This window comes from Talpa occidentalis, unplaced genomic scaffold, assembly GCF_014898055.3.
Source record: "Talpa occidentalis isolate TD23 unplaced genomic scaffold, MPIMG_talOcc4v2.1 talOcc4.12, whole genome shotgun sequence".
Lineage (NCBI taxonomy): Eukaryota > Metazoa > Chordata > Mammalia > Eulipotyphla > Talpidae > Talpa > Talpa occidentalis.
Window position 1 is genome coordinate 6,544,685 of NW_023601212.1, and position 26,163 is coordinate 6,570,847.

At 64.9% G+C, this 26,163-nt stretch overlaps 2 protein-coding genes and 1 non-coding gene across 4 annotated transcripts; 2 read left to right on the forward strand and 1 right to left on the reverse strand.

Annotated features, from left to right (window-relative positions):
• Positions 1 to 643: 643 nt before the first annotated feature.
• APC2 (APC regulator of WNT signaling pathway 2) lies at positions 644 to 23,341 on the forward strand. 2 transcript variants are annotated; one of them, XM_037504954.2, is made up of 15 exons: positions 644 to 691; positions 6,582 to 6,740; positions 7,043 to 7,133; positions 7,222 to 7,402; positions 8,756 to 8,864; positions 8,944 to 9,060; positions 9,677 to 9,754; positions 9,951 to 10,049; positions 10,544 to 10,934; positions 11,468 to 11,563; positions 12,684 to 12,823; positions 13,271 to 13,348; positions 13,509 to 13,625; positions 13,919 to 14,133; positions 15,471 to 23,341. In XM_037504954.2, exons 2-15 carry the CDS (start codon positions 6,600 to 6,602, stop codon positions 20,401 to 20,403), a joined length of 6,786 nt encoding a protein of 2,261 aa, XP_037360851.1. In that variant the 5' UTR covers positions 644 to 691; positions 6,582 to 6,599; the 3' UTR covers positions 20,404 to 23,341. The 2 variants fall into 2 exon arrangements, with proteins under 2 accessions (XP_037360851.1, XP_037360852.1); XM_037504955.2 differs by having other exon boundaries at positions 8,947 to 9,060.
• LOC119242517 (U6 spliceosomal RNA) lies at positions 14,494 to 14,600 on the forward strand. Its single transcript, XR_005124516.1, has one exon. It is a non-coding gene; the product is annotated as a U6 spliceosomal RNA (small nuclear RNA).
• CUNH19orf25 (chromosome unknown C19orf25 homolog) lies at positions 20,480 to 25,606 on the reverse strand. The gene is made up of 2 exons (XM_037504956.2): positions 25,344 to 25,606; positions 20,480 to 24,274 (listed from the first exon to the last, which is right to left on the reverse strand). The coding sequence occupies exons 1-2, from the start codon at positions 25,471 to 25,473 to the stop codon at positions 24,051 to 24,053; spliced, it is 354 nt and encodes a 117-aa protein (XP_037360853.1). The 5' UTR covers positions 25,474 to 25,606; the 3' UTR covers positions 20,480 to 24,050.
• Between the last annotated feature and the right edge of the window lie 557 nt (positions 25,607 to 26,163).

Below are 26,163 nucleotides of genomic sequence, written 5' to 3' on the forward strand. Positions count from 1 at the left end.
GCGGCCCCCCGCACCTCCTGCCCCCGCCCTGCCGGCGGCTCGGCGCTCGTCCAGCCGGCAAACTGTCCTCTGGCGCCCCCCGCCCCCCTCCCACAGCGGGGGCTTTGACGTCCGCGTTCCCGCGCGTCCGGGGCCGGCGGAGGACGGGAGGCCGCAAGCGCCCGTCAGCCCCGCGGCCTCGGCGGCGGCCGAGCCTCTAGCGCAGCCGCAGGGGGCGCCTCCCCCGATCCCCCCGAGCGCCCCTCTCTCCGCGGAGCCCGCGCCTCCCGGGGCCCCCCCGCCCTGCCCCAGCTCCCGCGCCTCCCCTCGGAACCCGGACCCCGTCCCCGCTTCCGGGGCTCCCCGACCGTCAAGCCCCCGCCCCTCCCCCGCCTTCCTCTGGTCACGCGGCTCCCGCCCCGTCTCCTTTCGGGGACCCTCCCGCCGGCCCGCCCGAGTTCTCAGTCTCGCGAGACTCCCTCTCGGGCCCGCCGCGGCCCCGGCCCCCCCGTTCGCGCCTTCCCGGGGGGTCGCCCGCGCCGGCCGCAGTGTGCCCGGCGCCCGCCCCCTCCGCGCAGGCGCAGGGCGGCCCCGGCGCCTCCCCCCACCCCGCGGACGAGGGGCGGGGAGCGGGCAGGTCCGAGACGGCCGCGGCTCCATGGGGCTCCTGGGGCTCCTGAGCCTGCTGCACTCGGCCTTCTTCGGGGACCAGGTAGGGCTTGGGGATCGGCGCCGGCCCTGGGCGTGGCTGGGGCAGAGGATCCCAGCCGGGGATGGGCGTGCGCCGCGCGCGCGGTGGTCGCGGTGGCTTGGGAGGCACCGGCGCGCGCACGGGGGCTCCCGGGCCTGGGGTGTCGCCACAGGAGTCTGGAGGCCGTTGTTAGGGAGACCTCAGGATGCTGGCAGGGCGGGGAGGCCCTCCCCTCGCTGCAGCGGACTCCCCCTGCACCGGGTCCGCATAATGTGCAGCCGCTGGGGGCCCAGCCGTGGGTCTCGAACCCCTCCACAAAGTGTGAACGCAGAGACGGGCGGGCCGCGGCGCACTGTGCCGAGGCTCCCCCCAGGACAGGCTGGCCGGGGGTCAGGCCACGCCCTGCATTTCTCCACGCCTCAGTTTACCTCCTGGACACCAAGCGTGGGGCGGATTCCGATGCTTGTCTAGTCTGGTGTTCTTGGCAACCTCCATCCCCGGGGCCTGAGCGCTTTGCAGGCCTTCGTGGTCGTCTGAATATTGGAACTGTGACACCTCGTACCTAAGAGCAAACTTAGGTTTGGGGTGCCGCGGGGAGCCCAAGGTCACTCCTGGAGCTGAATCCGAGCCTGAGCGGACCCCGAGCCTGGCTGGAGAGGCCTGAGTGGACGCGGCCTGGAGAGCTGTCCGCGGTGCTGACGGCACCTGGCGCGGGACGGCTCTGAGACGCCCGCCTTCCCCACCCGGGAAGCAGGTTCAGAACCCTGATCTGGTGACCCATCCTGGGTCAGATTTCAGGGGCGACCCCGCCCCACCCCCATCTCCAGTGACTCTCCTTCCTTACCTGTCGGGGCCCTGCCAGTCACAGCCCGCAGTCCACCTCTGTGGGGGAGCCATGACCAGGTGACTTTGTCACCCTCCACTCCCACCCAACTCTGTGGGGGGGCTCTCCTGGCTCTCCTCCGAGCCCCTGGTAAGCAGAGGCTCGATAGAGAAAGGTGGGGCGTCATGGGTGTAGACACCCAAGGTTAAATTCAGAAGGACCAAGGCTGCCACGAGCCAGGTTGCCTGTGCTGGGGCTGGGAGAATCAGGACGGGGGAGGGGGAAGGGGAGACGTGAACCCCGGGGATTCAGCTTTCTCCCTGGAGAATTCAGCGGTGGTTGGGGGCAAGGAGTATGCCAGGGAAGGAACCTGGGTAGCGCCTTCCCCCAGTACTGGGCACCCTGCAGTGGGAGACTTTCTCAGGCCCCTGAGTCTGGGCCTGGGGTATTGGGGGGCAATGGGAGCTCTGAAGCTCCTGTTCTGGAATTCCAATGATGCCTGAGACTGCCTGTGGATCAGGGATTTACAGGGTGAAGGATTTCGGGGGGAGTGGATGTCAGGGACTTGATCTTTCAAGATAAGTACAAAGACGTCTTGCCACGGGGTCTCAGTTCCCATGTGCCCTCAGCCTTCAGATCTCAACCACACCAGAGAGGTGGGGGGACGGGTCACTCCAGGGCCTGGTGGGGCTCCTGTGTGAACCCAGTGTGCTCTCTGACCCGAGCCTCAGTGTCATGGAAGAGGACAGGATGAAGATTGGATTCCCCACGTCCCTTTGGGCACCATGGGTCTGGCCAAGAAGTACCCGGGAACAGCTACGTCTGAGGCTGAGCGGGCCAGGGGAAAGTGCCGTGGGAAGGTGGAGCAGGGATCATCCAAGCAAACTATCTCCCAACGAATCAAATGGGAAACCGAGCCAAGAGAGACTTGTCCAAGGTCACACAAATCCAGAGAGGGCTGAAGCCAGAGCCCTGTGTTCTGTTCTCCCCCCTGCCGCCTTGCCAGGGTCCCCGGCTCCCCTGTGACCTCAGCCCTGCGAGCCCCGCAGAGGGGCGGCCTCTGTCTCAAACCTCCATGGCCCTTTCCGTCCAGCCCGCTCTCTGCTGTGCTCAATGGCCCCACCAGAGCCCCTGCAGGAGGCTGATTTCTTGGGGTCCAGGCTGTGCACATGCTGTGCCCTTGACTTGGATACTGTTCCCTTCCTTGGTCATGTGGCCAACACATGCATCCTGAAGAGGCCCAGCCCCAGATTCCCTTCTCCGTGCAGTCTCCCAGCCTCCAGAAAAAGCTCCTCTGCCCTTTGAACGCCCGCCCTGTGCTCCCAGCCTGGAGGTGGTTGTGGAGCCATAGTGCCCTAGACCCAAGCCATAGGGCAGGCTCGAGTCTTCTCAGAGGCCCCCAGTGTTTCTGGTCCAGGGCGGGTCCCCAAGCCGACTCTGCAAGGACCAACGCCACCTCCCCATTTTACAGAGTGGGAAACCGAGGGTCAGGTGGACTCCGGGGAGCATGGAGGATCTGAGACTGCTGGGGATGTGCACCCACGGGACCCCCCGCCCCGCCACCCTGTTTTCCCTTCTGTGTTGGTGAATTAGGGGTGAGTGAGGGACAAACACAGGGAGAGAAAGGTTGAAAGAGGAAGACCCAGGGGCAAAAGGGCTTGGGAAGGGACACAGTCATGGCAAATGTCCGTGCAGGAGCTGAAGCTCTGCCGGGGAGGAAGGAAGAAATGCAGGGTCCCGAGCGTCCCCCCCGTATGGTCGCCCACCCCCCAACGCCAGGGAGGTGCGGCCTGGTTCCTGTGCCGCGCCCTGCCCTGTCCCACCCACACAAGGCCGGCCGGGATGCCCAGGGAGGGGGCTGGCCTGGCCCCCAGCCCTTCCCGAGCGCTTCCCTCCCCCAACCGGGGCGCTGATGCAACACCCAGCGCTGCTGTTCTGCTCTCGAATTCGGGGCCGCCAGCAGCGCCAGGTTCCAAAGAGGCGATTTTACCCCAGAGTGGCCGTGGGGAACTCGGGGTCCTGGTCGTCGGCCCCCCTCCCTTAGGGGGTTCCCCCCCAGACACCCATCCCCAGAACCCGCGCGAAGGTCCGACGCCCCGAGGCCACAGCCAGGTCCCGCCCCGGGCAGCCATTGGCTGTTGCCATGGCACCAGCTCGTCTTCCCGCGCGCCATTGGCCGCCGCGCGCGCATCCCGCACCCGCCGCCTCCCGCCCGCGGTGGTTGCGCCCAGCGCGGGGAGCGGCCGCGCCGCCCGGTCCGGCCCAGATCCGGCTTTGTCCTCCCCGGAGCCCTCTGCCCGCGCCGCGGGGACCCCGGAATCTCGGAGCCCGCGCCCCGCGGCCGCCCTGGCCCAGGAGGGCCGGGATCTCGGGCGGGGCCCGCGGAGCTGCGCCAAGGGAAGAGGACCCAGGCCCCGCGGCGCCCCCGCCAGCCCAGCCCCCGGGAGCTCAAGTAAGCGGGTGGGTGCGCCCGGGGTAGGAGGCGCGACCCCTGCGGGGGTGTCCGGCCCCTCTCTCTGTCCCGCTCACGGCACACACTGGAGCGTCGGGTGACCCAGGGTGGAGCCTGAGGAGCGTCCTGGGGCGGGGGTGGTCAGCGTCCGCAGCCAGCCCCCTGCACACTCCCATTCGCGGGCGCCGGCACCTGGGCCTCCCAGAGTCTGCAGGCGGGCCTGCTGCCTGCCCGCGGGGCGATGCTGCACCTCTCTGGGCATCCGTTTCTCTCTCACTAAAGTGGAGGTTTGGATTAAAGGAAAGAGGAGTCCTTTGGGCACAACTTGTGCCGCCCTCCCCTGAAATGTAGCCACTCACTGCTCCAGCAGATGAACCCCCAGATACTGGTGCTTTTCCTTCTGTGATGATGATCGCTCAGGGAGGCCCCGTACACAACCTTGGGGTGAGGGGCAGGCAGGAGGACTTCCTGGAGGAAGCTGCCCTGTGAAGGATGGCAGGAGACAGGAAAGTGCTCCAGGCTGAGCTACCTGTGCAAAGGCTCTGGAGATGCTGGTGAGGTGGGATGTGCGTGGAGGAATTAGATCTTAGCTAGAGGGCACTGGGGAGCCATGGCATGTTTAGGAGCAGGGCAGGGAATGGAATCCAGCTTAGTGACTGTCAAAGCCCCTCTGGCTGTGTATGAGGAGTGGATTGTGGGAGGCTGGGAAGAGGCTAGCAGGCGACCATGCCCTGATTAGAGTGGTGTTGAGGCGCCAGGGGAGGGAGGGTTCGGCTGGGCAGAGTTTGAGGGGCTGGTGGGAGTTGAGGATGCCAGGCTGGAATGAGGGGGAGCTTGGTGCTGGGTCTGCTGCCTAATGGGATGCAGGAGTGGCCACTGCATGTGAGGAAGTGCATGTGTTGGAGGCTGGGCCTGGGCCATTTAAGAAGAGCTGGTGGGGAGGGGCATGGCCAGCTCTAGTGGGGGCTCCAGGAGGTGTCTGGTCTGGGTTTGGGTTTGGGGAGTGGTGGGAATTGTGGGGAGGGGCATGTTTCACTTGTGTCCCCCTGGCTGGACATGGCATGGTGGCATCAGTCAGGACAAAAGGCTCCACTCAGACCCCAGGGATGTTGCTATAACCGGGGACTGGACCCCCAGCTGGGGCCCCTGATCAGTACCCAGGTTGGACGCAAGCCTGCAGTCCACAGATGGCCAGCCCCCCCATCTGTCACACTGTCTCCTTTTCTGACCATCCAATCTGCCCTGTGACTTTTGGTTCCCTCTGTCTAGCCTAGAGGATGGGGCTGTCAAACCAACTCCTTCCCACTCCTCAGCACGCGAACCAGGGACACGGAGGGTGTGGGTCTTCGTGCCCCCAGAACTGCCTGGCCCGGGCACCTCTGGGGCAGTGTCTGGGGCAGGTCATGTCTGTGCATCTCCCAATTGACCTCTGGAAGAGTCTGTCCCCCTAGCCTCAGTTTCTCCCTCTAAGAATGGCTTGGTGGTTGTCCCTGACACTCAGACCTGTGACAGGAAGCTCAGAGGACAGGACCAAGCATTTGGTGGGTCCTTTGAGCAGGTTAGGACGGCCTGACCTCGCCCCCCACTGGAGGTGAGCCGCTTGCTACCTCTACTCCAGTGCCCTTTTGGGAAGGTTCCGGGAGGAGGAGAGTGAGTGAGCAGTGAACGAATGAGCGCGGCCAGGAAGGGAGGGGAGTGTCAGATGCCCCTGAACCTGGGGCAGGGGACCGCTGGCTTATTTGGGGAGGAGGCTCAGGCAGGTGGAGGAGGCGGCTCCCAGGAAGGAGGTGGCAGAACGGATAGGCTGCCATTGGCGCTCCTCAGACAAAGACGGAGGGAGGGGTGAGCCCGATGGGAAGGAACAAAGAGCGAAAGGAGGCCTGCCTGACAGCAGTGGGGGGCGGGCCGAGCCATGTGAGGAGGTCCAGGCCAAATGGACAGAGGGGGAGGCTGGGCCCGAGTGGGGAAGGACGCTGACACACAAAGAAGCAGGCAGTGGGGGGGGCGAGCCCGGGGGATGGGGCACTAGGGCCCCCAGGGTCTAAGGGAGGGCTGACCCAGGGGGTGCCAGACTCACAGAGAGCTACTCGGGATTCACCCGATGATGGAGGGGCTGTGGGGGCCACAGGGCATTCAGGTTCTGAGCCTCCAGGGTGAGCTTGGTTCTGCCTGTCCCGCAGGGGTCCACCCTCAGCCTGGCCATCACTTTTTACTGTCCATCGGCTGGACCCGTCAGTGGTCTGTCTCTGGGCAGCTGTGCTTCTTCCAGGGGAGGGCCTTGGCTGTCCAGCTGTCTGTCTCTCGCTGTCTCCAGCTGAGAGTGTCTGTGAGCCTGGTGGTACGGAGCTGGCCGGGTCCTGTGCTGGTTTGGACAATCAGGGTCTCCACCTTCTGTCTGACCGGTCGTCAGTGGGCGCGTCCGGGGGCGCGGCAGTGAGGAGAACGTCTGTCACTTGGGCATTTGACTGTGTGTCTGACACTCGTCCACTGGCCTTTCTGCCTCCCATTGTCCTTGCATACGTCTTTCCCGCCACATGCCACACCACCTGTCCCCCGTGTTCCTGCCCGCCGCCCAGTGGTCAAGGGCCGCCCCTCCCCAGGCTCCGGGTGGTGAGCCCTCTCACCCTTGGCCTCAGGCGCTGCAGGAGCTGAAGATGACGAGCTCTGTGGCTCCCTATGAGCAGCTGGTCCGGCAGGTGGAGGCCTTGAAGGCCGAGAACAGTCACCTGAGGCAGGAGCTGCGGGACAACTCAAGCCACCTGTCTAAGCTGGAGACGGAGACATCTGGCATGAAGGTGGGACCGTGCAGGCCGGACGTGGGCTGGGACCACGTGCACAAACATCGGGGCAAACAAACAACTATGAACCAGAGACACACTATGGGGTGGGGGGCGGAGAAAGGAGGGATTGGGGTCAAAATAAGGGGGTTGCAGTTGTATGGGGAATATAAAAATAAAATTAAAAAAAAAAAACATCGGGGCACTACACCTCATTGATGGGCGTGTGGGCAGGCCTGGGCATGTCAGAGGGAGAGGGGTGAGCCGGGGCAGCCCAGGGCCGTGAACCAGTGCCCACGGCTCTTTTTTGCCCCCACCAGGAGGTCCTGAAGCATTTACAGGGCAAGCTGGAGCAGGAGGCCCGGGTGCTGGTGTCCTCGGGGCAGACTGAGGTGTTGGAGCAACTGAAAGGTGAGGGACCAGCCCGGTCCATTCCCAGCGGAAACTGGAAGGAGGGGCAGGGAGGGGTGCTGACCTTCACCCATTCCCTCCCATCCAGCCCTGCAGATGGACATCACCAGCCTGTACAACCTCAAGTTCCAGCCCCCAGCGCTGGGCCCTGAGCCTGCTGCCCAGACTCCTGAGAAAAGCCCAGTGCATGGCTCCGTGCCTTCCAAGGACGGCTTCGGGGAGCTGAGTCGAGCCACCATCCGGCTGCTGGAGGAACTGGATCGGGAGAGGTGAGACCCAGTAACCCACCAAGACTGGCCTGCCAGCGCGTGCTCCGCCTCCTCATCAGCCCCACCCACCTTGTGTGCCAACCCCACCCCAGCTGTGACCCCTGGGCTCCCTCTCCTGGCCTGGCTGATCTCGCTTAGGGAAGGGGGGATGGTGGGGTTCGCTCCTGGCAGAGGGGAGGGTACCTAGGAGATGCCTCCAGGGGTTCCTAACTTGCAGGCGTCATCAGGGGCTCACTGTCTCCAGTGCCAGGACGGGTCAGGCCGGGAGCCAGAAGGGGCTCAAGGCAGCCTTTATGGAGACAGGGCTGCGGCCCAAGAAGCCTGGGCCTGGAGCCACCAGAGGGAGGGTGGGGCCTGGAGCCCAGCTCAGCTCAGGCAGTGTTGGAGCGGACTAGTTTCGTTCCTGCTCTGCTGTGCGGCCTCACGCAAATCCTGGTCTGCAGACTTCGGCTGTGTCAAATGCGAATAGCACCAGCTGGCTCCCCACAGCGTGTTAAGGGGATTCTGTTGTAGCTGGAGCTATCCGAGCCTGAAACTCATGCTGTGTAGGTCAGAGGGAGGTTAGCAAGTGGTGGAGAGTCCGTGCACCTCAGAGTCTTTCTCCCAGGACCATAATTAACAAAGGAATGACTTTTTCCCAATTAATTTTCTGCACCCCACCCAGTAAATCCCAACTCCTCTCCCCAGCCCTCAAGTACTGGGAGTGCCAGGCAAGACCTTGCTCTTTCTGGATTTTGGGGTTCCTAGATGCTTCTGGGTTCCTTGGTCCTTGACTATGGCTATGAAAGCATTTAAAGCAAGTCCCGAGCCGAAGCAAACGCAACATTTAGAGACAGACGAAAGCACGCCCAGGAGAGGCCGGTCAGAGCCCAGGGAGAGCCGCTGCAGGAAAAGGCAGGGGACTCCTGGCTTAAATGGAGTGCGGGAGGCTGGTCACTAGTCCCTTCCTGGGGTGTACTGTGTAGACGCCCCGGGGTGTTGGTTTATCAACCCAGGGAGCAGTTTCCAAGTCACCCCCCTTTCTGTGCTCCTGGGGTAGTGTTATCAGTGCAGGCAGCAGGTGGGGGGTGTCCGCCTTGCCCCCGGTGTGCCTTCTTGCTCTCCTCAGGCTCTCCCATGTGCAGGCTGGGGGGCACTGCCTTCGCCCCTCTGGGCGTTTCTTGGCTCTCCCCTGGCTGTATCGGCTCTGGCAAGTGTTTCCCGGGGCCCTGGGTAGAGTTGGCCCTTTATTTTTGTTGTAGGCATGGCCTTCCCTGTTCAAACACTGCCACTGCCAGTTACCGTAAGCGCCCGGCCGCGCACACACTCTGGCTGCCCTCTGCGGCCCCGAGCCCACCGCTTGCCCTCCCCCAGGTGCTTCCTGTTGAGTGAGATTGAGAAGGAGGAGAAGGAGAAGCTCTGGTATTACTCGCAGCTGCAGGGCTTGTCCAAGCGCCTGGATGAGCTGCCGCACGTGGAGACGGTGAGCACTTGGGGAGCGCGGGGGTGGGGGGGGTGTCCAGCTGGGGCGCCTCTTACCGCGGCCCCCCCGCCCCTCCCAGCAGTTCTCCATGCAGATGGACCTGATCCGCCAGCAGCTGGAGTTCGAGGCCCAGCACATCCGCTCGCTGATGGAGGAGCGCTTCGGGACCTCGGACGAGATGGTGCAGCGGGCGCAGGTGGGGGGCCCGGGCAGCCTGGCGTCGTCGCCGTGGGAGGGGCTGGGGGTGGCGGGGACTCTTGTGGGCGGGGCGGCACCAGGGGCACAGCCAGAGCTGAAGAGGTTTGTGGGTGCAGCCAGAGGGAGCCCCGAGACGATGTGGCCAGTAGGCGGCCCCGATTTGAACACGAATTTGAACACGCTCTGAGCGTTAACTTCTTCAGGGTGCGGGGCTCGATCGGGGCTTGCGTCTGCAAGGTTGGGGCACCATCTAAATAGGTGGAAGGGCCAAATGACGGTGTAGGGGCGCCGGAGCAGGCGGTGGGGTTTGCGCGCTGGGCGGGGCCGCGCAGTGGGTGAGTCGGGTAACCGGTGGGGTTGGGAGTGGGTGGGCTGAAAGGTGTCAGTCAAGGGTGGGGTTGGGACAGTGAGGGGAGACCTGTATCCGGGAGTGGGGGCGAGCAGGTAGGAGGTCGAGGGCTCCATTTAGTAGATCAGGGTGTAGGTGGCGTCAGAGCGGAGGTGGGGTTTGGACAGAGGGCGGGCCCATTCCGCGGAGGAAGCAGAGGGGGGAGTGGGGGGCAGTGTCATTCCCAGCCAAGCATGGCCCGAGCCAACTTGTCCCTCCTGGACAGATCCGTGCTTCACGCCTGGAGCAGATCGACAAGGAACTGCTGTCGGCGCAGGACCTGGTGCAGCAGACAGAGCCCCAGGTACGAAGAGAGGCAGAGCCAAGGCCCTAGGAGATGGTGATGACCCAAGACGGCCCCAGGGCCCTGCTCAGGTGCAGGAACTGGTTTGCAGCTTCCCCAGGTCCAGGTCACTCTGGGGATATGGCTGGCAACAGCTGCCTGGGCACTTTGTGGGGTCCTCCCCGACGGAACCCCTAGGCCTGCGTTGTCCCTACAGGCCCTACTAGCCGTAAAGCCAATGCGGGTGGATGAAGACCCTGAGACTGAGGTCCCCACGCACCCTGAAGATGGTGCCCCTCAGCCCGGCAACAGCAAGGTGAGGGGAAGGCCAGGTGCTAAGAGGTAGGGTGCTGAGGGTAGGGATGCACAGTGAGTGGGGCCCGCCTCTGCCCGTGCCTCCTTCAGGTGTCCTCAGGTGTGGAGGGCCATCTTAAGAGGGAGTTCAAGACTAATGGGGCCACACTGGGCCAGAGGGGCAGCGATCTCTGTCTTGCATGTTTGGGCGGCAACACCTGGGAGGCCTGGTGAGGCTGATGGTGGGACTTTGACTTTCATGGTTGAGGGCGTCACCTCAGTGACTTACACCCACCATCCATCTCCCCAGGGGTGTGTGTGTGTGACGCCCCCCGGGTGTGGGATAGTAGGGGTGAGCAAGCAATCTCCTAGGCTGGAGTTCTACCATATTTAAGGTGACTCACCAGGAGTTGGGGTCACTGCACCCCTGGCTAGGGAGGGAAGGCAGACTGTCTGGGATCAGTCAGTTGAACAGAGTGCATGTCCTCACCCTGACTCCATCCCCGCCCCTCGCAGGTGGAGGTGGTCTTCTGGCTGCTGTCCATGCTGGCAACACGTGACCAGGAGGACACTGCTCGCACGCTGCTGGCCATGTCCAGCTCCCCTGAGAGCTGCGTGGCCATGCGCCGCTCGGGTTGTCTGCCGCTGCTGCTGCAGATCCTGCATGGCGCGGAGGCGGGGTCTGGGGATTGCAGCGGGAATTCTGGGGCAGCAGGAGCCAAGGATGCACGCATGCGTGCCAACGCGGCTTTGCACAACATCGTCTTCTCGCAGCCAGACCAGGGCCTGGCCCGCAAAGAGATGCGTGTTCTGCATGTGTTGGAGCAAATCCGTGCCTACTGCGAGACCTGCTGGGACTGGCTGCAGGCTCAGGACAGTGGGCCGGAGGGTGGAGGATCAGGCGGTGGTGAGTACAGGGTTTGCAGGACACCCAGTCCGAGGGGGCAGGCAGGGTGGGCAAATTGGTAGTAGTGGCAGTAGTCTCTGGCCTGGACCACGTGCCAGCTGAGACCTCCTGAGGACCTTGTCGTGACAACTGCAGAAAGATAGCCACCAGCAGCTGACGCCTGCTAGTGCCTGGCGCAGGTTCTCAAGGAAGGATAATTGAATTCATGAATGGATGGAGGGTAACCCCGACAACATGGGTGCAAACTTTTAGGTTCCTAAATCTTGCCGCTGATTGCAAAGTGAATGCACGACCAAAGCACGCGTGAAAGGAGGGAGCAGCAGACAGACCTTGTCTTCCTCCGCATGCTGAGTGAGGCACGACCCCCTTACTGTGGGGAGGTTCTGAAAAGGAGGCCCACAGCCACCCCTCATCATGCAGCAGTTTGCAGAATACTGGGGTCCTTGCAGGCCTGCGGGATGGAGAGGGCAGGGTGGGCAGGGACTCGGGGCGTTCCTGGACTGAGAGGGCTCTGCATCTACCCCCGGCCACAGCCCCGGTCCCCATGGAGCCGCAGATCTGCCAGGCCACCTGCGCCGTGATGAAGCTGTCCTTCGACGAGGAGTACCGGCGAGCCATGAATGAGCTGGGTGAGTGCCCCCTACCCCTGGGCTGCACCCCGCCTTGGCCTGAGCCCGCAAGGCCTCATTTAGCCCAGGGCAGGCTCTCAGCCCTACTGGTCCCCTGGGGTTCAAAGGACAGGAGAGTGTGAGAAGCCACGAGCGAAGGTGAACTTCGGACTGAACATGCAGAGCACGGCGTGGTTGGGTGAGGGCTGGCCTCTGAAGCCTAGCTTCCAGAGCCTTCCAGAGCCTCCGTCTCATGTCATTTCATGTGGGAGCAACCAGGACATGGCACCAAAGGCCCCAAACTGCATCAACAGGCTCCATTTTAATAGGATTATTAAGATGTGAAGGACTATTCTTATGAAGCAGATGGCCCAGCACTGACATTTTATTTACTTACATATGCATACAAGAGCTGGGGTGTAGGCCAGAGGTGGGGAGGTGAGAGGATTCACCAGAGAAAGAGCGGGGAGCAGAAAGGTGGATCTACTGAAACACACTGCTGAGGGGAGCAGCGGGGAGCCAGGAGAGGTCTGCTGTGCCATGTGGGTCAGCTCCCTGGGCGGGGGGTTGAACTCAGGCCAAAATGAGGTGGTGGCAGTACTGAGACTTAACTCCTGGCCACCAGGGAGGCCCTGAAAATCTAATTTTCCTAGTGAATAAAGAATTGTGTGACAGTCGTCTGCCAGTAGCTACTGAGCAGGAGGCACCCAGCCCTGCCCTCCGTCAAAATAGGGCACAGCCCACCAGCCCTGCCCTCAGTGCTCAAGATGATTTTGGGGGGGTCCTCTGTTGGGGAGCCGGGGGCTTCCCTGAGAGATTGACTTGAACTAGGAGGAGAGGGACCTGGGTAAAAGGGGGGAGAGTACTCCAGGCCTGAGTACCAGCACGGGCACTAGCCTTGCAGGAGGAGGTCACGGCTGGTGCTGAGGGCTGCCCACATGCAGGTGGCGGGGCAGCCAGAGGAGGTGTCCTCAGGGTTGGGGTTTCACGCTGGACTCGTAGAGAGCAAATCAGGAGGTGGGGTGGAAGGTGGGCATCTAAGTAGGGTAACTGGCTAGGCAGGAGCTCAAGGTGAGGCGGGTGGGGTCATTCGGGGCACCCCGCCTGTCCCTAGCCAGATCATCTCTCCCTGTCCCCACAGGCGGGCTGCAGGCCGTGGCAGAGTTACTGCAGGTCGACTATGAGATGCACAAGATGACCCGAGACCCCCTCAACCTGGCCCTGCGCCGCTATGCCGGCATGACCCTCACCAACCTCACCTTTGGGGACGTTGCCAACAAGGTGCAGGCGGGATCAGCAACCCCCTCAAGCCTGAGCCTCCTCAGGCCTTATCCTAGCCTTGATACAGCCCTGAGAGGTGGGGGCAGTTGTTCCCAATTTACATGTGGGTAGATGGAGGCCAGAGAGACCCTGGGAGGGTAGGGGCTGCAGCCGGACTCTGTTGGCCAGGCCACCATCCTCTTGGCCCCTCTGCCACTGACCCCTGCAGGGAGGGGGCTTCTGAGCTCAGGGAGCCTGGAAGGCAAGATGCTGAGCCTCGGTGTCCTCATCTGAGAGAGGGGGTAACTGCTCTCCCTTCCCCAAGGGTGGCCAGGATGGGAGGCCCAGGGCTCAAGAGCCAACTGCTAGTAGATGCTGGTTCAGATGGGAGGGAGCTGGAAGAAGGGGTCAGTTTCCTTCATGACCCCCTCTCACCCACCAAGGTGTGACTTTCCTCTCTCCCCACAGGCCACACTGTGTGCACGCCGGGGCTGCATGGAGGCCATTGTGGCTCAGCTGTCCTCTGAGAGCGAGGAACTCCACCAGGTACCGGGAGGGGCTGGGTGGCTGCTGCCCCACCAGCCCCTGCCCACAAGTGTGACAGGGGCTTCTTGGGGCTCATGGTAGCCCCACTCCATGCCGGGTGGAGGGTGTGGGGCACCCTGCGCTGGGTCCACTTTGCTCGCTGTGTGCACCTCCCACCCAGGTGGTATCCAGCATCCTGCGTAACCTGTCCTGGCGGGCTGATATCAACAGCAAGAAGGTGCTGCGGAAGGTTGGCAGCATGACCGCCCTGATGCAGTGTGTCCTGCGAGCCTCCAAGGTGGGCACCCAGTGGGGGAGCAGGCCAGGCCTGCCCAGAGAGTGGGAGCCTCCACGGTGGTTGAGCATGAGCCCCAGTCAGGGAGAGATGGGTACAGGTATAAGTTCCGTCTTGAGGGAAAGTGAAACCAAACAACCTACCAGGTAGGTGGGCCAGGCCGGGCCTTCAGGCCCTTAAGGCCAAGATCCTGCACCGCCCAAGTGCCTACTTTCACTTTTCTTTGAACGTGTATTGAGGACCCGCCCCCAGGCCACTGACCCTGCCCTCCCTCCCTCCCTCCTGCCGGTGCCCAGGAGTCCACCTTGAAGAGCGTGCTGAGCGCCCTGTGGAACCTCTCGGCGCACAGCACAGAGAACAAGGCCGCCATCTGCCAGGTGGAGGGGGCACTGGGCTTCCTGGTGAGCACACTCACCTACAAGTGCCAGAGCAACTCGCTGGCCATTATCGAGAGCGGAGGCGGCATCCTGCGCAACGTGTCCAGCCTCATTGCCACTCGCGAGGACTACAGGTCACTTCCCCCGCGGGTCAGACATGGCGGGCAGGGGCCGGGGCGGAGCCGGGGTGGGCCGGACAGCTTTCCCTCCGCTGGCAACTGCGGCCTTGGTTTGTCCTCCTGTGGATGGATACTAAAATATGCCCCAAATATCGTACGGGACAGTTAAGCTAAAATTTAAATTGATTTATTAAAATAAAAATACTATTTGTTAAATATCAATAACATTTGCTTATTAAAATATTTAGTAAATAATAGCAAATGTTATTAATAAGCTTAATACTGATAAATATTAATACTCAATAATAAAAATACATTGTTTTTATTAAAATTAATAAAATATGTATCTTTACTAGGTGATGTCGAATAATGCTTGTGCTCACTTCGGTAGCACATATTCTAAAATTGGGATGATACCCAGAAAATTAGTGTGGCCCCTGCACAAGGATGATGTGAAAATTTGTGAACTGTCCCATATTTTTATACCTTAAATAGTGAAAAAAAAAAAATTGCTGGGCCTCCCTGGCCACACAAGGGGTTAAGTCTCAGCGCTATTAAGCTATCACCAGCCACTGCAGTATGAGTTCGATCCCTGGCCAGGGAGCTACCCAGATGGCACAGCAGACCTCTCCTGGCTCCCCGCTGCTCCCCTCAGCAGTGTATTTCAGTGGATCTGCCTGTTCTGCTCCCCGCTCTGTCTCTGGTGAATCCTCTCATCCCCTGCATCTCTGGCCTGTACCCCAGCTCTTGTATGAATAAATAAATAAGATAAATCTTAAAAAAAAACATATAGGGCCTCCCTGGTGGCACAGGGGTTAAAGACAGTGCTATCACAAGCTATTGCCAGCCATTGCAGCATGAGTTCGATCCCCAGCTGGCCAGGGAGCAACCCACATGGCGCAGCAGACCTCTCCTGTCTCGCCCGCTGCTCCCCTCAGCAGTGTGTTTCAGTAGATCCACCTGTTGTGCGGTGCTTAACCTCTTGTGCCACCAGGGAGGCCCTGCATAGTATTTTAAAAAAGCAAGTTATCTTCAGTATATCTCTAAAACTATGGTACACTTGTGCTCAAATGAGATACTAGAAGTACACTTTATTTTAAAAGATGAATATTATTAATTTAGTGTATTCTTCAAAAAGTATCTTGTTTATTTTAATAGATATTTTAGCACAAGTATATCTTATGCAATAACTGGGATATACTTACACTAAAGATTTATTCCTTGTTCTGAAATTCAAGCTCACGCAGTCACTTCTATTTTTATTTGCCAAATCCGATCCCCTCCGGGGAGGAGGAAGGGCAGGTCTGGGTGGCCGGTGGGCGGCCTGGCTGAGGTGCCCCTCCTTCCCACAGGCAGGTGCTGCGGGACCATAACTGCCTGCAGACACTGCTGCAGCATCTGACCTCGCACAGCCTGACCATCGTGAGTAACGCCTGCGGCACACTCTGGAACCTGTCGGCGCGCAGCGCTCACGACCAGGAGCTGCTGTGGGACCTGGGCGCAGTGGGCATGCTGCGCAACCTGGTGCACTCCAAGCACAAGATGATCGCCATGGGTAGTGCGGCCGCCCTCCGGAACCTGCTGGCCCACCGGCCAGCCAAGTACCAGGCAGCCACCACCGCCATCTCCCCTGGCGCCTGCGCCCCCAGCCTGTATGTGCGGAAGCAGCGGGCGCTAGAGGCCGAGCTGGATGCGCGGCACCTGGCACAGGCTCTCAACCACCTGGAGAAGCAGGATCTGCCCGAGACCAAGGCTGAGAGCGCTTCCAAGAAGCCGCTGCCGCCCCTGCGCCACCTGGACGGGCTCGTCCAGGACTACGCCTCGGACTCGGGCTGCTTTGATGACGACGACGCCCCGTCTCTGGCCGCTGCCGCCGCCGAACCTGCCAGCCCCGCTGTGCTGCCCCTCTTCTTGGGCAGCCCCTTCCTGCAGGGGCAGGCGCTAGCCCGCGCCCCGCCTGGCTGCTGCGGTGGCGTCCCAGAGGCAGAGAAGGAGGCCGGTGGGGAGACCGCCGTGGCGGCTAGGGCCAAGGCCAAGCTGGCGCTGGCCGTGGCAAGGATTGACCGGCTGGTGGAGGACATCTCGGCTCTGCACACCTCCTCAGACGACAGCTTCAGCCTCAGTTCCGGGGACCCCGGGCAGGAGGCCCCAAGGGAGGGCCGCGCTCAGTCCTGCTCTCCTTGCCGGGGGCCCAAGGGTGGGCGGCGGGAGGGCGGCAGCCGAGCTCACCCCCTGCTTCGGCTCAAGGCGGCCCACGTGAGCCTCTCCAACGACAGCCTCAACAGCGGCAGCGGCAGCGACGGGCACTGTGCCCGAGAGCACGCGCGGCCCTGCCCACTGGCTGTGCTCGCCGAGCGCCGCGAGGGGCCGCCCTGCGGCCAGGCACGGCCCAGTCGGCTTGACCTGAACCCACTGGGCAACCAGGCAGAGCGGGCAGCCCGGGACGCTGCTCTTGTGGACGCCCGAGTGCGCACCATCAAGCTGTCGCCCACCTACCAGCACGTGCCGCTGCTGGAGGGTGTGGCCAGGGCGAGCTCAGGGCTCCTGAACGCCGGGGCCGGGAAGCAGGCCTGGCAGCCAGGGGAGGACCTGGGCAAGGTGCCAGAGAAGCGGGTGGTGGAGGCTGCGCCGCTGTGCCTGTCCCGCTGCAGCTCCCTGTCCTCTCTCTCCTCGGCCAGCCGCCCGGGGCCCAGCGAGGCGGGGGACCTGGACAGTGATTCGTCCCTGGAGGGGCTAGAGGAGGTAGGCCCCAGCGAGGTGGAGCTGGATGGGGGCTGGAGTGGGCAGGGGCCCGCCTCCCTGCCCATGGCCATCCCGGTTCCCAGGCGCGGTCGTGGCCTCGGGGTGGAGGACGCCACCCCATCGAGCTCCTCAGAGAACTGTGTGCAGGAGACGCCGCTGGTGCTGAGCCGCTGTAGCTCAGTGAGCTCACTGGGCAGCTTCGAGAGTCCGTCCATTGCCAGCTCCATCCCCAGTGACCCCTGCAGCGGGCTGGGCAGCGGCACAGTCAGCCCCAGCGAGCTGCCGGACAGCCCCGGGCAGACCATGCCGCCCAGTCGCAGCAAGACACCGCCGCTGGCCCCCGTGGCCCCCGGGGAGCGCGAGACCACCCAGTTCAGCCTGCAGTGGGAGAGCTACGTGAAGCGCTTCCTGGACATCGCCGACTGCCGAGAGCGGTGCCGGCTGCCCTCCGAGCTGGACGCCGGCAGCGTGCGCTTCACGGTGGAGAAGCCTGACGAGAACTTCTCCTGCGCCTCCAGCCTCAGCGCGCTGGCCCTGCACGAGCACTACGTGCAGAAGGACGTGGAGCTGCGGCTGCTGCCCCCAGGCTGCCCCGAGCGAGGCGGCGGAGGCCCTGGCCCGGGCCTGCACTTCGCGGGGCACCACCGGCGGGACGAAGCCTGCGGTCGCCTGGAGGGGCCGCCAGCCACGGACCAGGAGCTGGAGCTGCTGCGGGAGAGCCTGGGCGTGGCGGTGCCAGCCCAGCTGCGCAAGGTGGCCTCGGCCCTGGTGCCCGGCCGCCGCGCGCGCCCCGTGCCGGTCTACATGCTGCTGCCCGCGCCCACGCGGGAGGAGGACTCGGGCACCGACTCGGCCGAGGGCACGCCCGTCAACCTCTCCAGTGCCGCCTCGCTCAGCGACGAGACTCTGCAGGGAGCCCCCCGGGAGGCGCCCGGCCGGCGTGCGGACAGGAAGAAGCCAGCCCTGCGCTCGGCCGGCGCCAGGCAGGCTTCGGGGTACCGGCACAAAGCCGGGGGCCTGGGCCGGAGCTCGGAGCAGAACCGGGGGGCAGGCAGAAGGCGGGCGGGGCTGGAGCTCCCCCTGCGCCGGCCCCCGAGCGCCTGCACGGACCCCCGAGCGGGCCAGGGGGCCGGGGAGCGGGGGCTGCAGTCGCTCTGCCTCACCACGCCCACCGAGGAGGCCGTGTACTGCTTCTGCGACAACGACTCCGAGGAGGAGCCCGCCGCCCCGGCGCCGCCCCCCCGGCGGGCCCCCGCCGCCCTCCCGGCGGCGCCGAGGGAGCGCGCGGCCGCGGGGAAGGAGGCGCAGGCGGCGCCGGGGGCCAAGGCGCCCGCGCGGGCCCAACCCAGCCTCATCGCGGACGAGACCCCGCCCTGCTACTCCCTCAGCTCCTCCGCCAGCTCCCTGAGCGAGCCCGAGCCCGGCGGCGGGCCCCGCGCGCCTCGGCCGGCCGGCGCCCAGGGCCCGGCCCCGGGAGACCAGGGCGCCGGCTCCCCGGGCTCCCCCGGCCCCCGCGCGGAGGCCGAGCGCCCGCGCCGCTGCGCGGGCTCGTCCCTGCCCCGGCGCCGGCCGCTGGCGTCGGGCCCACGACGGCTCAAGGCCCGCGCGGCCCGGCCGGACGCCTGGCCCGCGGAGGCGCCCCCGGAGCGCGCGGAGGACGCGGCCGGCTCCGACCAGGCCTCGGACCTGGACAGCGTGGACTGGCGCGCCATCCAGGAGGGCGCCAACTCCATCGTCACGTGGCTGCATCAGGCGGCGGCCGTGGCCACCCCCGAGGCCTCCTCTGAGTCCGACTCCATCCTGTCCTTCGCCTCGGGGCTCTCCGTGGGCTCCACCCCGAAACCCTCCCCGCACCGCAGCGCGCGCGGGCCGCGGGGGGAAGCCCTGGCGGGCTTGGCGCAGCCAGAGAGAAGGGGCGCGGCCCCGGCCCCGCGCCGCGGCGGCCCTCGCTCGGCGCGTGTCCCCGAGAAGGCCTGTGGCGCCCCGAGGGCCGCGCCCGGGGCGCCGGCCGTGCTCCGGGGCCGCACTGTGATCTACGTGCCCAGCCCCGCCGCCCGCACCCAGCCCGGAGACGGCCCCGGCGCCCGCGGCGCGCCCAGGAAGGCGGGGCCCCCGAGTCCCAGGCAGCCAGCGCCGGCCGCCAAGGCCGCGGGCCCCGCGCAGCAGCGGTCTCGGAGCCTGCACCGGCCCGGCAAGATCTCGGAGCTGGCGGCCCTGAGCCCGCCGCAGAGGAGCACCACGCCGCCCGCCCGCCTGGCCAAGACCCCGTCCTCCAGCTCCTCCCAGACCTCCCCGGCCTCGCAGCCCCTGCCCAGGCGGTCGGCCCCGGCCGCCCAGGCTCCGGGGCCCCTGCCTGGCCCCCGGGACTCACCGGTGCCCAAAACCCCCGCGCGGGCGCTGCTGGCCAAGCAGCACAAGACGCAGAAGTCGCCCGTGCGGATCCCCTTCATGCAGAGGCCGGCCCGGAGGGCGCCGCCGCCCCCGGCCCGGGCGGCTGTGAAGCCGAGCCTCGCGGGCCGGGCCGGGGTCGAGGGGAGCCCGGGCGCCCGGGGGGCCCGCCTGGGCCTGGTGCGTGTGGCCTCCGCGCGCTCCAGCGGCAGCGAGTCCTCCGGCCACTCGGGCTTCCGGCGCCAGCTGACCTTCATCAAGGAGTCCCCGGACCCGCCGCGGCGCCTCCGCTCGGAAGTGCCCGCCGGCGAGCGCGCGGCCCCCGCGCCCCCGGGCCCCTCGCCCCGCCGCGGCCGGCCCGCGCTGCCCGCCGTCTTCCTCTGCTCCTCGCGCTGCGATGAGCTCCGCGCGGCGCCCCGGCCGGCCCCCGCCCCGCAGCGGCCCCCCACCGCCTGGGCCCGCGCCGGCGAGAGGCAGCCCCGGCGCACCAGCTCCGAGAGCCCGTCCCGCCTGCCCGTCCGCGCGCGGGGCGCCCAGCCCGAGGCGGTCAAGCGCTACGCCTCGCTGCCGCACATCAGCGTGGGCCTCAGGCCCGACGGCGGCGCCCCCGGCCCGGCGGACGCCGCCCGCCGCTGCAGCGACGGGGAGGCGCGGCCGCTGCCCCGCGTGGCCTCGCCGGGCACCACGTGGCGGCGCATCCGGGACGAGGACGTGCCTCACATCCTGCGGAGCACGCTGCCCGCCACGGCCCTGCCGCTGAGGGGCGCCGCGCCCGAAGAGGGCCCAGGGGCCGCCCTGCAGCGCAAGACCAGCGACGCAGTGGTCCAGACAGAGGACTTCGCCGCCTCTAAGACCAACTCCAGCACGTCCCCGAGCCTGGAGAGCAGGGGGCCCCCCCTGGCCCCGGCCAGCGGCCCTACCTCCCTTCTTGGCAGCGACGTGGATGGGCCCAGCCTAGCCAAGGCGCCCACCTCTGTCCCCTTCGCCCACGAGGGCCTGGGGGTGGCTGTGGGGGGCTTCCCCACCAGTCGGCATGGCTCTCCCAGCCGCTCGGCCCGCGTCCCACCTTTCAACTACGTGCCCAGCCCCATGGTGGTCGCCACCCCTGATCCAGGTGTGGAGAAAGCCCCCGCCCCTGCCAGCCTCCTGGAATAGCAGCTGCCCTGGCACAGCTATAGCCTCTCACAGGCCACCCGGCCGCCGGAGAGTGGGCCCAGGGCCTGCCGCCCCCCAGCCCCTGCTCTGGGAGCCCCACCGCAGCTGGCACTGGCCTCACATCTCACTCGTAGACGCTTGCTTCTGTGCTGGGGGCTGTGGGAGGAGACGGGGCTCCAGCCTGAGCCTCCAGTCCTGGCTAGGGAGCATGAAGGAGGGCGCCTGGTTGCAGCCTTGCAGGCTCAGGGCCACCCTCCGGGTCAGGGCTGCCCCCAGCAGCGAGAGCCAGGCCTCAGGCATGACCCTTCTCTCCATTTCAGAGTTGCAGGGAGGTGATTGCACCTGCTACAGGGGAAGACAGTCTAGACAGGGTGGCACAGCCTGCCGCCAGCTGGGGCCATGGCACGCACTGGCACAGGGACAATGTCTGTAATTACCAAGGCAGGGTAATTGGTTAATAATGACTTTACCAGTTTGTTTGTCTTCTCAGCCCCAGCTGGGGGGTGCAGGGGGAGGGGCGTGACTAAGCCCCGCAGAAAGACAGCCCTGCCCCCAGTGACATTTAGGGCGCCTAAGGCACCCTTGGCTAGTGGACAGAGGGAGGAGGCTGGAGCGATACCAAGGCTCCTCCCTCTCTCTTGGAAAGAACCAGAAGAGGTAGGCTCGTGGATGGGAGGGCCTTGCTGCTCATGTGGGCCACCCCCACATTCCCAGCTGGCGAGACCCTGGGATCAGGTCCAGAGATGGTGGGCATGGTGCAGGGGGAGATCATGTCTTGGAAGTGACCCTCTAGGGACCCCTGAGGGTCTAGGGCACAGGCGAGGCAGACTCCATGGGGAAAGGCACTTGAGGGCTATCCTGGCACGCGGGCTCCATGCCACGCACCTCCTTTCCTGGACAGCACTGCTGTGGGGGCAGACGAGGCTGCTGGCCCTTGGAGGAAGTGCTGGGCCCGAGGGACAAAGCATCATCAGCTGGACGTGCTGAGGCAGATGCCAGCTGGGGAGGAACCGTGCCAGAGGGGGCCACAGTGAGCCCAGGAAGCTGCTCCAAAGGGCGCCTGTCTCCCCTGCATCTTGTCCCTACTTCAGGGACCCTGGGGTGAGCCTGGTCAGCCTCTGCGCGGGGTGTGCCTTCCTCAGCAGAGCCAAGGGCCTCCCTTCCTGTCGAATCCTGGCTCTGGAAGGATCTGCCTTCCCAGCTGTGCTGCAGGGCTGGGTATGGGTGCTCCTCGCGATCACAGACTGCGAATCCCCGCCCTGGGAGGAGGAGAGGTGGGTTGAGAGTTGGGTGAAGCTGTCCTCGGGCTCTCCCCTGCCACGGGCCCCTGCGGGCCAGAGATCACCCAGGGCGGGAAGTGTCTCCTCTGGCAGGACCATTCTTGACCAACGGACACTGTGGGCCCCACTGGTCTGATCTACCCCCAGACACACGCTGCTGCTTCTCAAACATGTATCGCCTTGCACCCCACTCCCCGAGACACCCCGACTAGCACACAGAAGTGTGCAGAGAGGAGCTGGCGTGCTCAACACTCCTGCGAGCACAGCTGCAACCAGTGGCTGAGGAGCTCCCGGGTGACTGGACAGGGCCTTGCCAGTGGACACAGCACGAGGATCTAAGACGCATCTCAGAACCCCCACTGCCCCCACGTCCCATCTGTAGCTTGAAGGCCGGGAACAGGCGGTCTCCCGAGCTCCTCTTCAGATCTGGGGGCTGCCGGACGCCGACTGACTCAGGACAGCCATGGGCCAGCCACATCTGGAAGTGATGGGGGTGGGGAGCAGAGACCCGGCCCCGCACAGTCAAGGGGTTCAGAGTGGAGGGGCCACCATGTACTGGGAGACCCTGGGCAGTGCTCTTGCCACTTTGTGCCTCAGTTTCCACGTGTGGGCTATGGGGGGAAGCCCCAGAGCTACCTCTCAGGCAGGCAGAGCAGCCCCGTGACCGGGGGAGAGGCTGGATGGGGGTGCCCCTCCAATTGCCTCTTATCTGCAGAGACAGTTGGGAGCCCGCACCACATCCCACGTCCAGCGGCCACCGTTGCCTTCTCCATCCCCCTGACGCCTCGGCCACAGCACACCTCATCATCCAGCCTGGAGGAGGGCGGAGGGGTGGGGGGGGACCTTGGGGCCCCGGGAAGAAAAGCTGTTTCCCCGAGGAGATCAGCTGTCACTGAACAATCAACTTGAAGGCGAAGCAAGAGCGCTCAAGTTTATGGACTCACAAGACTTGCCCCTGGAAGCCCAGTCTCCTCAGGACGACCAGTCTCCTTGGCCACCCCGAGGGGACACAGGCCGCCGGAGCCACTGAGACACCATCTGCCTCTGAGTGCTCTAGGGGCCAGCTGAGGACATGCCTGGCACCCCAAACCATTGGCCTTAGCCCAGGGGTAGATGGACACCACCATCAGCTGGGTGCTGAATTCAGGGCGACGTGCCCTCCGCGCAGGTTTACCTCGCCCCTACCTACCCCCGTTTGTCCCATCGGTGGCTACAGCAGCCCACAGCTCAGCCTGGTCATCTCGGTCTCCCTCCACTCCCGCACCTTCGGGTGTCTGCAGCGTTACAGGACGTGTGTAAATAGCCACCCCATGACTCATCAAGCCGTCTGTTGGCAGAAGGAAGCGTGGACCCGACGTGTCACGTGCACCTTTAATAAATGGGGCTATCGAACTGCTGCCCACTGTGCCTGCGGCGCCACCTCCAAGTGGTCAAGGCTGGGCTGGGGTGGACAGGAAAGGGCTTCTCGTGCCCCCCACCTGGGCCCGGGTCAAGCAGGGACGCACCGAGTAGCTGCCAGGACGGGCAGTGGCAGAGGGTGAAACTGGGTAAGGGCACGGGGTACCCAGGGGGGACCCACAATGGGCCGGGCCCCTGGGTCACTTCTCGCTGGCCGATGGCTTCCCTGGGATGTTTTTAGGCCCTTTTCAAGAGCCTCACCTGCCCCACTCCACTCAAGAGAGAATGGGGCGAGGCCTGCCAGGACAAGGGCAGTCGGGCTTGGGGCAGTGACTGATCAGTCTTTTCTCTCAATCAAGTCAGACACAGCGTGGGGCTGACGGAACCCAGACTGGAGGCCTGGAGGAGAGCCCAGGCCTCAGGTCAGGGAGTTCGATGCCCGAGGGCAGCACCCACCTGAGTGCCCACATCAGCTCCGGCGTGCTGAGTGACCACTCCTCGTAGGGCCATGGGGGTGAGGGTGGGGAGTGGGGGAAAGAACCCCATCATGTTCCAGAACTGCCGTGGCTGCAGTTCAAAGACGTATGGGGCCGGCAGGGCGGGTTGTGTCAGCTGAAGGGGGCAACACAGCCAAACAGGTGGCGAGAGGCAGGGTCCTGGGTTCTGGGGGCCTTGCACAGAGTCCAGTCTGCACTCGAATGTGATCAGGTCCTGGAGAGAAATCCTGGGGGCGAGCAGCACCCCCGCAGAGGCAGGCGGGGTCATCTTGGTCATAGCCCACATTTCCCTGCTGCCACCTTGCAGGCGGGCTCTGGCCCTGGGTCTCCAGGTACCAGGTGAGTCCAAGCCGTGGAACAAACAGCCTGCAGCCTGCTTCTGGGTCCAGGGGCCCCTGCGTGGGGTGGGCCAGGTCAGGAGTCATGGGGAGGCACAGATCCTACCGTGTGTTCAGGCGCGCAGCTGGCCAGATCAGCCTGAGGTGGCCTCTGCGCCTGGCAGCGCCACCTGCTTCACCTGGCTGATGGCGCGCTCCAGCTCCTCGCCGGCTTCCCGCAGGTTCTTGCACTTCTGCTTCAACCTGTCACCTGCCTGCTGCAGCTGCTGGTTGATGGCCACGTAGGTCCGGCTCTGCTGGTAGAACTGTTCCTCCTGGGCCCCGGCGTCCTCAGCCTGCCAGGAGGGGCCTGCGATGTCTGGGACAGGACATGGCAACGTCACTGACCACCGGTAGGGGCGGGGAGGACTCAGTTTATCCCCCCAGCAAAGGATGTGAGTGAGGGAGCAGGTCGCAGAACAGGCCTGACGTGGGCTGGGCATGGCCCTGCCAGGATGATTGGGACGAAGGGCACCGGCAATCACCCCAAATGGAATGACAGAATAGGATGGTCCTTGTCCCCCCTCCAGGTTGGAGATGTAAACTTCCGCCTCCAGAAACCAATCCCAGGCTGTCGGGGAAGCGCCTCCTTCTCGCCTTTGCCTGTCCCCACCCTCAAAATGCCAGTGGATCTACCGAAATGCACTGCTGAGGGGAGCAGCGGGTGACACAGGAGAGGTCTACATGGGTCAGCTCCCTGGCCAGGGAGCAAACTCAGGCTGCAGCAGTGAAGTGCTGAGACCCAAGCCTGAGGCTACCAGGGAGGCCCCACAAGACTTGTTTAATGCATGGCCCCGACGCCTGGCATTTTTGTCCTTTTTGTTTGCTTCTGCCCTTCTACCCTCCTGGCTTAGAACACACCCGGTGCAAGCTGGCTGAAGGCTTGCTGCCCAGTGGTCTGCTTCCTCCAAACAAGGGATGAACTAAGTGGACAAAGTCCAGAGAGTAAATATTTCTGGTTTTGCAAAGCCTGTGTGTCCAGCCTACTTAATCATGCCAGTACACCCCGAAGCAGTCAAGACCGGGGTAAAGGGTGTGGCTGGTTCCCAATACAACTTCACCCAAGGACACGGGAATCTGAATTTCACTTCTCACAAAATACCCGCTTCCCAAATTTGAAAAACATCAAACTGACTTAGTTCTCTGGCCTTACAAAACCAGGCAGAAGGCTGAGGACCCCAGTGTGCCAACTTCTGTTCTCAGAAGTTCCTCTGAAGTGGCGCCTCGCTTTACAGAGAAAGTGGGGGCTCAGGGAGTATCAGGATCGTACCGAGTGCCCTGAATTTCACAAGTCCTGCTAACCCGGCTGGGGGGTGCAGGAGGTGGGGATGTGCTTCCTCTGCCCCTTGGCCGGGGCCCTGGGGCCGCCGCTCCCCTGCTCCCCATACCTTCCGAGCCCAGGGCGGTGAAGACAGGGTCGCTGGCGGGCGCCCCCCGCACGTCCTCCAGGATCTGCTCCACCGTGGGGGGCGCCGGCCGGGTGGGCAGCACCACACGCTTCTTGGTTTTGGAGCCCATCACTGGAGGCAGAAGGGCGCGCTGACTGGGGCCTCCGCGTCTCAGCCTTGGGGTTCAGCCCGAGGAACCCCCACACATCGGCCAGCGCCCGCCTCCGGGGAAGCCCCCGCCCCGACCTCGCCGCGCCGCAGCACACCCGGGCCCGCAGCCTCCGGCGAGAGCAGCCGCGGGCGCCAGCCGGCCTCGCCGCCGAGCCCGGACGCCCCGGTCGCCCCCCCGCGCCGCCGAGCAGCCGCTTCCGCTTCCGCTTCCGGCCCGGCGGGCCCCGCCCGGCGCGCGCCGCTCGCGTCCTGCCGCCCGCGCTCCCGCCGCGCCCGGTCCCGCGCCGCGTCGTCGGGGGCGCGCCGGCGGGGGGGGCTCCGGCCGGGCCCGGACGCTCCGCGGCGCGGGGCGCGGCAGCCCCGGGGGTGCGCGCGCGGGCTTGCGTTATGGGGCGGCCGCCGCCCGGCTTTCTGCAAGAGGGGGACGGGCCCCCGGCCCGCGCGGCTGTCTCAGGGACGAAGTTTCTGACCGCGCCAGGGCGCGCGCACCCACCCCGCCACCCCCGCCACCCCCCCATCCCCGCCACCCCCCCACCCTCGCCACCCCCACCCCCCGCCACCCCCCCATCACCGCCACCCCCCCACCCTCGCCACCCCCCCACTCCCCGCCACCCCCCATCACCGCCACCCCCTACCCCCCGCCACCCCC

Excerpts from the sequence above, each read along its gene's own strand:
- APC2 (XM_037504954.2), top strand. The coding sequence starts at position 6,600 with ATGACGAGCTCTGTGGCTCCCTATGAGCAGCTGGTCCGGCAGGTGGAG. Across the intron at positions 8,865-8,943 it reads AGCTGCCGCACGTGGAGACG|CAGTTCTCCATGCAGATGGA; the intron begins GTGAGCACTTGG and ends CGCCCCTCCCAG. Across the intron at positions 10,050-10,543 it reads CTCAGCCCGGCAACAGCAAG|GTGGAGGTGGTCTTCTGGCT; the intron begins GTGAGGGGAAGG and ends CGCCCCTCGCAG.
- CUNH19orf25 (XM_037504956.2), bottom strand. The coding sequence starts at position 25,473 with ATGGGCTCCAAAACCAAGAAGCGTGTGGTGCTGCCCACCCGGCCGGCG. Across the intron at positions 24,275-25,343 it reads CACCGCCCTGGGCTCGGAAG|ACATCGCAGGCCCCTCCTGG; the intron begins GTATGGGGAGCA and ends GTCCTGTCCCAG.